This window comes from Crocuta crocuta, unplaced genomic scaffold, assembly GCF_008692635.1.
Source record: "Crocuta crocuta isolate KB4526 unplaced genomic scaffold, BGI_CrCroc_1.0 scaffold150, whole genome shotgun sequence".
Classification (NCBI taxonomy): domain Eukaryota; kingdom Metazoa; phylum Chordata; class Mammalia; order Carnivora; family Hyaenidae; genus Crocuta; species Crocuta crocuta.
The window spans coordinates 524,112-535,532 of record NW_027527439.1 but is presented as its reverse complement, the minus strand read 5'-3'; the positions used below and the strand labels follow the sequence as shown (position 1 = coordinate 535,532).

General features: G+C 41.3%; 1 protein-coding gene across 2 annotated transcripts in view; it reads right to left on the bottom strand.

Moving 5' to 3' along the window:
- Positions 1–1,474: 1,474 nt before the first annotated feature.
- The window catches only part of IL7R (interleukin 7 receptor), a 30,778-nt gene continuing 20,831 nt past the window's right edge, over positions 1,475–11,421 (bottom strand). The window contains exons 4-8 of one of the 2 annotated variants that reach the window (XM_077760183.1): positions 9,600–9,757; positions 7,612–7,774; positions 6,611–6,704; positions 5,411–5,486; positions 1,475–4,983 (exon numbers count right to left, since the gene is read on the bottom strand). In XM_077760183.1, the coding sequence (XP_077616309.1) occupies positions 4,480–4,983; positions 5,411–5,486; positions 6,611–6,704; positions 7,612–7,774; positions 9,600–9,757 (995 nt within the window). In that variant the 3' untranslated portion in view covers positions 1,475–4,479. Of the gene's footprint in view, positions 4,984–5,406; positions 5,487–6,610; positions 6,705–7,611; positions 7,775–9,599; positions 9,758–11,421 lie in introns of those variants that run through there. The other variant, XM_077760189.1, reaches the window with a different exon arrangement.

Here is an 11,421-nt window from a genome sequence, read left to right as displayed (position 1 = left end):
TGATGTCCTATCCATTTTATTTTATTTTATTTTATTTTATTTTATTTTATTATTAAAAAATTTTTTGAGACAAAGAGAGACAGAGCACGAGCAGGGGAGGGGCAGAGAGAGAGGGAGACACAGAATCTGAAGCCGGCTCCAGGCTCTAAGCTACCAGCACAGAACCCGATGCCTGGCTAGAACCCACAGACGACAAGATTATCACCTGAGCTGAAGTCAAACACTTAGCTGACTGAGCCACCCAGGCGCCCCAGTCCTTATCCATTTTAAAGAAAGCAAAACTAGACAGAGTAGTTGGTGTGTTGCAGTGTGTGTTATCAAAGAAAGATAAAGTAAAACTATGGTCAGCAACCCACAACCCAAAGGAGAAGCTTTGGCTTTGTTACAAAACGGTGGTGAATGGACACAGAGTCAAATGGTTTTAATTAAAATAAAATATTCCCAGCAGATATGTATTATTTTTTATACAAGTGCCCTGTGTCTGATTTGGGAATAACCAGCAATGCCCAACTGTTCCTGACTGAGGCAAACAAGGAGATATCACCTATTGTAGTTCTAACTCCCCAAATGCCCCATGTTCTGTCACAGATCCATGGCTTTGAGTGCACGGTTTCCTCTGCCAAGGAATGTCCTCTGGACCCCTTTATCTGGCACATTACTACTTACTCTGTCTTGCCACATCAAGTTTGATTTCCTTCATGTTACCTCTCCTGGTTTGTTTTTTTGCCTCAGCAAGAGGCAGAAGACCCTTCCTATTTTTGGGGACTGACCCAATTTATGAGGCATAACCTCTTACTGTAGAAGATGCAAATGCCATCTATTCTTTTCTCTACTTCCCATTGTTAGGGCCCAGGCATATGAGCTTGGCATAGTTACAACCAGCCACAGGCTCCAGCTCTACCTTTAAACTGGTGGCCAGTATGTGAAGCCGCTGGATGCTGCTGCCCGCTCTGCTCTGGGGTTGGTGGTGATGGTGGCGGAGGCTCTTTTCAGTTTCTGGATGTGCCAGTGGTAGAGATAAGGGGAGGCTCTGTGAACTCCATGCTTCATTCTTTGACCCTCTCAGATATTCTGGGAGTACTCTAGAAGCCTTTATTAAATTCCTTTTCTGCACAAATCAGCCTAAATTTGTTTCCATTCATACACTGAGAATCCTGATGATACTTTGCCTGAACGCAGTGATATGACATTGGAACTGTCCCTGTGTGTCTCTGTTCCTCTGTGATTGTGAGCTGGGAGCAGTGTATTTCGTCCCTGTAACTCCAGTGCCTAGCACAGGACAAAGTAAGGCAAGGCAGATCTTCAACAAATTGCTGTTGATTCATTAACTTTTGAATTAATTACTTAATTGATGAGTGACGTTCCTCTGAAAATCCAAATATAAAATGACAGCAAGTGACACCAGAATGTTTTCAGTGGCTGAGGAAGACTGTGGCTCATTCTATCCCTATTCTTCACAGAAGACAAGCACACAGAGGGTTCCATAGCATTTAATTAAATATGAGATGGTAACACACATTGGATAATTGTATACTTAGCAGCTCTGCAAATGTTTATAATGCATATGGTAAGTACATAGTCAAATCAGAGACCTTCACTGTAGTGAATTATAGGTAGTTTTTAGATAAAACACAGAGAAAAACCACCGAGCTGATACAAATGCCATCTGATTTGCACCATTCCAGATGTCTTGACCACATATTCTCACCACCTTCCTGGCCAGTTCCATCTTGTAGCCTCTCCAGAAGTGCTATGAAAACGCAAGTACATGCATATGAAATAGCTACTTGTCTTTTCTGAAGGAAATTTCCATGGAAACCAGAATGACAGAAGAGGCAAAGACTGGTGGAAAATCAGTTGAATAAGCCAGGGGCTCCCAAGATCCAGCCACAATTGTTTAATTGTCCAAATCAGCTGCCTATTTACCGGTTCTCATTTCATGCTCTGCACAACTAGCAGTTTACACCTCCAACCCATGCATTGTGTCTGACCAATTTCTCTTTCCTAATGAAATGCAAAAGGAGGTTGGTTGGAAAGAACTTACAATCTGACATTATACCTTGTCCTTGAGTATAAAATCAAGCATTAGCAGCAGTTACGATTATAAGAGTATAATACATGGATTTTAAACCCCTCTAGTAACAGACAGGCATTCACACTCTAAATTCAAATGATAATCTGTGCCCAACAGTACTGAAACATGGGATTTTAGAGCAGGGGTGGCTTTGACCTTTGTCTAGACTTATCTCCTCATTTTGTCGAAAGACTATTATATCAGGGAAGCAAACGTATGGATTCCAGTCCTGGATTAACATGTAAGGTTTCTGTGTCCCAGTTTCTCCCGAAGTTAAAGATAACAACAACACACCTCATAGGACCTCTGTGAATAAGGTATAGGACACCCAGGTTGGCATGGGATTTCCTGTGAGGACCTCCTCTTTGAGACCGGGATCCCATTTCTGCAAAAGGTAAAGAACATGTGCCCACAGGGTGGAAAATGTCTTCTGCTGTTGACACACCAGGCAGGTTCTGCTCAGATGTATGTCACTTTTTTGGGGAATTTTCCCTGACTTCAATTGGGCACTCTGAGCATGCCTCTATTACAGCACTTTTTGTTATTATGATCATTTGTTCACAAAGTTGTCACTTTCATCAGATTTTCCACTTTATGAGGGCAGGGTCCTCAACTTTATTCATCTGCAATCTCCTGTGCCTCGCCCTGTGGCTGGCACATAGCAGGCTTCCCACAAATGCTTGCCAAGGAAATGAAAGGGGTAATGCTTATGGAAATGCTTTGAAAATCAGTAAAGCACTAACAAATCTAAGAGAATACGAGATTATATTCATCACTACTGATTCAGAGAAAAGGATTTGGAAAGTACAATGCCCAACAGAGCGATAAATGATCTTATTATCATTAGGCCTCAAAGCCAACAGATATGATGTTAGTCCAATATTTAAAACCCCCTTCACAGATAGCATAAAACAAAACAAACAAGAAAATTGAAAACTTAAAAATACTTAGCCTTCCAACAAACTAAAAACGGAACAAAAAGATGCAGAATGTAAACAAAAACAACAACAACAACCCATTGGACAAAACAAAACCCTGAACTTATGCTTTTCATTACTTCCTGTGCCTCTGCTGCCCTGTGTGGTTCTGCGTCTATCCAGGGTCTGGGGGCCTGTGGGATGGGTGTCGACTGCACTCCCCTGAGTTTAGATTCCTCAGCTGCCTTGACTCCGTTTGAGCTCATCACTAGAAGTTCATCTAGACCAAGACGTGCAAGAGGACGGATGTCAACTCTTCTTTACCTTCAAGAACACAGCCCCAGTCGGCTCACTCACTGCATGTGCTTATAACTCTTCTCCCTGAAGCTTGGGGCAACATCCACAGGAATAAAATTTGGGACCATTTGTGGCTGCATTTGGGTTGGGGGAGTCTCTACACACATAGAAGGGTTATTCCTGGCTCATTGCTCAAATGCACCTGTGTCTGGTGTTGGCAACAGGTTCTTTTATTTTAGACAGACCCAGGCAGGTGGCATTAGCAAGACAATCACGCTCTTGATAACTACTACCAGAAATTCTGGGCTTCTACTTTTTCAGAAAAACAAAATCAAATGGGATTTGTGGTTTTTTCTTGCCTTCTTCAGGTTTTGTAGACATGGCTGGCCATGGTAGTTCACACATCACGTGACCTTTTCTTTCTCAGAGCATTTTTAGTTTCGTGGCCATGTCCTCATTAGTCTGGGACACTCCGGGTATATGCTTGTTGTCCTGGAATGAGTATTTATAACTTCCCCTTTCACTTTCAAAAATGACCAAGTTTGGACAATAAATGATATAGTCACCCTATTTGTTATTACTGGGGTTTGGCACTCGAGAATAGGATAGTCCCTAGTCAAGGGGAAGGCACATGACTTAGGCAGAACCATAATTAGACTCCCAGCCATCAAACCCCATGCTGAGTGGGGGCAAAATGGACAAATTACTTCATACTTCCAAGCCTCTGTTCCATCATCTTTTAAAAAAAGAAAATAATAATAATAATAATTGTACCAATGCCCAGGATTACTATGAGGATGTGGGGAGACAAGCTATGTAGAGCCCACTGGATATATAGTATCCTAATAATGGTAGCTCTCATCCCTGTTCTCCTTTCCCTTTTTTCCTTGCCCTCTCCCTGCCTTCCTACCCCTTCCCTTCTCTCCTCCACCCTCACCCTTTGTTTCATTCTTTCCTGCCATTTTTTTTCTGAAATAATAGAATAATTTGGGTTGCCTGAAGCAGAGTGCTCCTGCCTCAAACCAAATGCCCCTGGAGTGGGGAAGAGTGGTCCAGGTCATGCTTCTGAATCCCATAGATGATACAGAGGAGATTTCATTAATTCTGTCTTCTTTGTGCTGTGAGGGAGAGTAGGTAGAGCTTAGTCATCTTTGTCAGTCATCATGGTTCCAGTCCTGGGTTTCTGACAACTCACTGGTTTTGGTAGAAACTGGACATGGTGACATAGGCTTCTTCTCGACCGGATCCCAAGGAAGTGAGAATGGGCTGTCGCTGGGCAGCTGGGTTCAGTGTCAGGATTCCTGATTGAAAAGGAAGTGGAGTGGGTCCAGGGCCATTTGTAGTTCCAGGGACAAGCAGCAGGCCCTGGTACACATGAGGCCCATTCTTGCCACCATCCTTGAAGTCTGGGGACCTGGAAGACGGTAGCACAAGGGCCTCACACATACTGACATTCCCAGCGAGGCATCTGAGGGGCAAATCTCCTCTGATCGTTTTTGGGGTGGTGACTGCATGCTCAGATGGCCAGGTGGGGCCCTGCACACTCCCTCCAAGCCTCTGCTTTTCAAATTCCTCTGGTTGTGAAAGAGAAGTATCTTGCAGAAAGCCTTCAGCTTCATCTCTAGCTTGAATGCCATCCACCTTATGAATCTGGCAGTCCAGGAAACTTTCAGGATTGAAACTCACATTCAAATTCTACACCAAAAAAAAAAAAAAAAAAAAAAAAAGAGAGAGAGAGAGAAGGCTTTGAGAGTGCTCCAAAGAGACACACCAGCAAAAGTTCAGGTCAAGGAAAGTTGTAAGGAACTTTCGGACAGGGGTTTACCAGAGAATTGTCAGAGAATTACCCACATGTTCAAGTTGACTCTGCCTCTGGATGCACTCTGACATATCAGAGTCTGAAGGGACTGGCCATGCCTTCCAGTCTCAGGAAAGCCCAGGAGACCTCTGAGACTTGTATTTCGTTTTAGCTTCCTATCTCCAGGGAGCTGTAGCTAATATCTTACAGTTATGGGATGCACAAAAGACCAAATTTGTGGTTCAACTGTTCCCTATCCTGCAATATCATTTTTGGCTACTGGGATGCCTCCAACATTGTGATAGAAGCACCAGAAGCACTTACTTTTTTTGGTTTCTTGCACAGTTGTTCCAGAGTCTTCTTATGATCAGGGAGACTGGGCCACACAATAGGCTTAATTCTGAAATAAGAGAACATTGAGAAAGATGAAATGAACAGTGAGGGAGCATGCATGCACAATAAGTCTTTCCCCTCATTCTGAGGCAGAAATCAGAAGAGCAGATTTCTAGTCTTGGCTCTGCCACAACTAGGTGGGTGAACTTGGATAAGTAACTTGCTTTCCCTGGGCCTCAATGTCCTATTAATTCACAGAGGAGTTGTCAGTGATCTCTGTGAACACCTTTGGGAGAGAACCCTGGAGAAGTGGAACAGTGAGGTTTGGCAAGGGGGTAGCTATGAAACCAACATTTGCCCTACTCATCCACTCCTAAAATAGGTGTTGTCATCTTACTCCTCTTACAGCGACTCCTCTGCCCTGATTTTGGTGGAAGTGAGGAATATTTCCCAAGTCACCCAGGGAAACTGGAGTATCATGGGGCACCTCAGTGGCTCAGACAGTTGAACATCCAACTTCAGTTAGGTCATGATCTCACGGTTTGTGAGTTGGAACCCTGTGTAAGGCTCTGTGCTGTCAGCACAGAACCTGCTTCAGATCCTCTGTCTCCCTCTCTGTCTACCCTTCCCCCACTTGCTCTTTCTTTGACACACACAATCTTTCTCTCTCTCTCTCTCTCAAAAGTAAATAAACATAAAAAAGAAAAAAAAAGACAAATTGGAGTATCATGAGAATATGTGGCACTGTGCTGAGGGTATCTTCCTATAACATTAATAAATTGATGGTACATGTCAAAAACATCATTTTTATAATGAAACAGACATGGCTCTGTCATGAGGTAGAATGCAAAAGTCCCATGAATTTTTGTGCTGAAATTCAAGACTTGAAACACATTCTGCATTTTCCATGGGTACCCCCATCAGCTGCCCAGATATTTTGGAGGCTTGGCTCCCACTCTTTTAGGAGAAGAAGTTGGGGGGCAGGGTTTGCCCTATGTCTAATTTACATATTTTCATCTTATGAAATTAACTGTGGAAGTTCACCAGTGCCTTAGGGTGGGGAGGGATGTTGGGCACTATAATTCCTGAAATGCCTTATTCCCTTTTGTAGTTTCCTCATCAATAAATAGGGTTAGAGCTCCAACTTTTTGGGACCCCATGTAACCAGCCTATTGATTAATTAAAGTTCACCTTTTTTTCCATAACGCACAGGCCAAGATGACCATCAGAGCCAGAGAGAAGAAACTCAGAATGCTAATAGTTAGTAAAACAGGATCCATCCTCCCTGGAATGCAAGGATAGATCTTGGTTAGCAATCATTAAGCATGGAGTTGGGGAGGCTTTGAGGATGCTTTGAATTTATTTAGTAACTTGAGACCGTTTATTATTTCTTCAAAGTTGCCCTTCAGCAAACAGGATGATGTACTAGCTTTACACACATGGATTTTTGGCTTCAGTAAGTGGCACTGATGTGAGTGACCAGGTCTAGAAAACTTGCACTTGAAATATAAAAGTGAACTAGCATTAGAGATAGCAGCACTCTTTCCCCAACTCCCACCACCAAAAGAAATAAGCCCAGTAGGGGAATGAGGAGGAGGATGCTCTACCTCACAGGTTTAACAATTTCCAGAGTGTGATGTTGGTATGGCAGAACAGTTCCCCTCATACCTCAAAGAGATGGTATATGTGGAGTGTTTTGGTTCCTCAGGAGCCTGCCTGAGCCATGTTATTTGGCTTTTCTGGCTTCCTAGACCATGTGGATACTTTTGTTATTCTGGAAAAGGAGGCATGGATGGGCAGCACTCACTTGCCCATCTTCTATTATCAAAGGTGTTCTCTAGAGGAGTTTTTGACACATTAGCCACTGGGATTCCATTCTAAATTGGTAAAGTAGAGGTAGTAGGTGGGGACTTTACTTAGAATTATTAGCAGCTCCCAAGAGCACGTGGGTAGGTAGAGTCCAGGGCAGCCTATATCATTTGATCAATGACTGTGGGCTCTATTCCCACCACTTCCTTGTTCTTCACAAAAAGAGCAAAGGTGGCAGGTCATTATCCAAAGACAGTGTAAGCATGCCCTCAGGGGAGTCCTAATGTGTGGGTTCCTTTCACCTCTCTGGCTTTCACTCTTGTTCACACACTTTGACATGCAAACAGTATGCAGGAGACAAAGAGCCTGCTGTCACTTCCCACCTGTGATCTCTGGAGTTCTGAAGTGGAAGCTTGGACTCCATTCACTCCAGAAGCCTTCAAAATAGTCAGGATTAGGGATGGATCGGACCTTAATCTCATACATTGCATCAGGTTGTAGCTTTCTCTGTAGGAGTGCCAGCTTTGTACTGGATAAGTTCACATGCTAAAGAGCAAAACATGCCATTATATTTTTAGGATCAAAAAAGAAGTGCTGCCCAGATCCCCCAAATCATTTCAAGTTGAGTGCCTTTAGTCATGTGGGTACTCGCCTTTGAAAAAGAAGATATGACATAGGGGGGAGCATGTGTGAGCTCAGAAATGATGATACCAGTGGTCAAGGAGGGCAACAGTACCATAAGTCTTTGTTCAGGTGAGCTGGGCTTTCCAATACCAAGAGGATATAAATCACTCCCAGGCTCTCACCTTCTTTTCCACACTTCAATTTCTCTCTTTTTTTTCTTCCTTTTTCTCCCCTTTCACATCCCAAAGGAAAATACAAGGAAATGGTAAGGTAAGTGAGCAGGAATAATTTCTCCCTAGAAGTTGCATATCGCAATGTAGAGAATAACAGTCTCTTCAACAATGTGCACTATCTTTAAGAAAAAAGTTTCTATCAATTTAGTGGATAAAAAGTTAATATTCCATTGTTATTTACATTTATACTTATTTGATATTAGTTTTCACTTATTTATTACATTTACATAGTTTTTATTTTATGAGACATTCCAAGCTTCTTGCTAATTTTTTCTGTTGTTACATGTATCCTTTTCTTAATGATTTATAAGACCTCCATATATATGAAGGATATTAACCATCTGTCAGTTGTATGTATGACAATTTAATCCTAATATCTAATTTGTCTTACAATTTTGATTTTTGTGTGTGCTGACATTTATAAGCCTTTATTTTTATGTATTCATATGTATCTATCTTTTACTTTCTTTACTGCTTTTATGCTTAGAATATTTTTCTTCCTCTCAATATTACATTAGCATTTATGTATATTTTTCCTACACTGTTTAGAGTTTCACTTTTATATTATTTCTTTAAATCGTCTTTTTATTTTACTTGTTATATGGACCAAGTTAGGCATTTAACTTAATTTTTGCCCCAAACAGCTGATTGACCTGGTATTGTTCATTCAAAATTCTTTTCTTGGGGCTCCTGGCTAGCTCAGTTGAAGGAGTGTGCAATTCTTGATCTTAGGATCATGAGTTTAAGCCCCACATTGTTGTAGAGATTACTTAAAATGAAAAGGTTTTTTTTTTTTTTTTTTTGCTTGTTTTTAATGCTTCCTTTCTCCACTATAGTTGCTCTTTCATTGGTGCAATTTTCAGATGAAGACTTAAGAGAACAGGGTCAAGGTAGCCTGGTTTGTGTGGCCGTTTGTGTGGTAGAAGGAGGGAGCAGCTGGTTTAGGGAAGACATTACACTTATGTAAATACTATACAGCAGTATATTGCAAGCAAAGAAGGCTGGTCCTGGCCGAAGAAAAGAGAACAGTATGGGTAAGTAGGCATTCTTTTCACCTTGAGAAAGATAAGCTATCATCTAGCTTTTGTCCATGTGTTACAAACAGGACAGAAATTAAGCCAGTGAGCCCAGAGGAAACTGAAAATCTGGGTCATTCTACTTTTCTCCCACCTTCTCCTCAAGACAAACTGCAGGGATGTCCAGACCATTCTAACGACAATGAGAGCTAGAACAGGAAGGCCCAGAGAAGATCCAGGTTTTGTGAAACCTGAATCTCTCTTATACTTAACTTCTTTCAGTAAAAGGTATGTTTTGAACACAAAGTTGCTAGGGCCCCTCCCCAGGTAAATGTACCACTAGGACAATAAACTTTATAACATTAAGAAGTTTTTATTTTATAATTTCAGGTATGTATATTGTAATTTTATGTATTTTATGGAGATTTACTTATTCAGTATATTTATATGTACATCTTCATGCATTTTATAATGGATAAATATAGTTGATCTACATACCATCCAGTCATTTTCATGCTTTTCCTCGCGATAGGCCACCTCATGCAGTAATTCTTTCACATACTTCTTTTGTAAGTGAGATGTGTTAAATGTCACCAGAAAGTCATTTGCTCCCTCACGATAGATGACTCTTATGTCAAAAGGAGCCTCAGGTTTAACTGGAAAGGAAAAAGAAAAGAGGTCAATCTATAGGCTGTTCAAGAAAATAATTATACTTTTTAAAGTTCATCCATTCTGAAAATCACATTCTTTTTCTGGGTCAGTAATTGGGCAACAGATCAGAAAACATTTCTTCTTCTTGGTTCAAAGCCTGACTAGACTTTTCAGCCTCCCCTGTAGTAGGATGTAACCTTGTGAGCTACGTGGGTGGAATTGATGCGCACTACCTCCCACTCTGGCCCAGAAAGCTTACATGTGTGACCTTGTGCTTGTTCCCTTTCCACCATTTGGAGTCATATGTTGAAGACAGTGGAACCACAGGATGAAGGAAGCCTGAATACTGCTTCAAGGAGCACCACCCACACATTAGAAATACCCATTTTGGCTCTTATGTGAGCAAGAAATAAACTTATGGTGTCTCAGATACCATGTTTTAGGGCTTATTTGTTACAGCAGCTAGTGCTAATTCTACACTAAAACACATTCACATTGCCTTTTGAATACTAGAGGACCTGCTACTAAGTAGCTCCAAAGCAGGAGTGTTTAAACTTTGAGTCTTTATTATTCCAATAAAATCGGGTTGCAAGTTGGAAGCCTTGTACCTCATCTCAACTATGTAGAAGTTGAGGGTCTGCATTCTGTTTCTAAGCTTATAATTTTTAGTATGACTTTAGTCTGGTTTGTATTAGTTCTAAATTCTTCTCTAGTCTCTTTTTTTTCTCTCTGCCTGTTTCACAAACTTACTCTTAGGATCACATGCACCATATATGATGTACTGTTGGACGAAAATACGTTTTATTTCAGGCAGAACCAACCCTGAGAAAGGCACTGAATTCTTTGAAAAGCATGCATGTCAAGCAGCCTCCCTATGATTAACCAGGGACTTTCCTGTCTTGAGTTCTTAGCTACTCTATCACCAAAGCCTGGAACTTAGTTTTAGCCTTAGTTTTCTAAAGGTGGGACAGCCTTTTTTTTTTTTTTGCATGGCTGATCTCAGTCAGAGAAAGGGAGCATGTGGACTAAAATCTAATCTAAACCTATTGTTAATGAGAGAGTATGTGTTCATCAAACTCTTACTCTCTAGACTGAGCTGGATTCTAGGCTATCTGAGCTGGGCTTTGGGCAGATTTGTCGACCCAGTAAAGTGAACTGACATAATGGAGTTTGGCTCACTTACTGTAGTCACTAGCTCATAGTGGTGACCACCTAAGTTTCTCCTGCATTGCCCCAGAGATCCTGAAAAAGAGGAAGTGTCTCCTTCTTTGCCCTTGGATGTCTTGTAAAAGAGGAAGTTTATCCTTCTTTACTTTTAGGTTCACTATAGAAAGGGTAGATGCCCTGTGGGAACAGGAGGAAAGTGTGGTGAGTGTAGAGAAACAGACCAACAGAGAACCCCAACCAAGCCATTTCCTACCCTTTATTCAAGAGAATAATTAAGATCCAGATTCTCAGTGAAACCTCTGATGCTGAATTCCTTGCTTCATCCCCATCTCCCAAAGACTCCCAATAATGGAAGAATTAAGGAAAAATCAGAATGATATTGATTATAAACCTAGTAAGTATTATGCAGGCTTCCACCAATAATCTCTTTTTAAAAAAAAATTTTTTTTAATGTTTATTTTATTTCTAGGAGAGAGAGAGAGACAGCGTGAGCAGGGGAGGG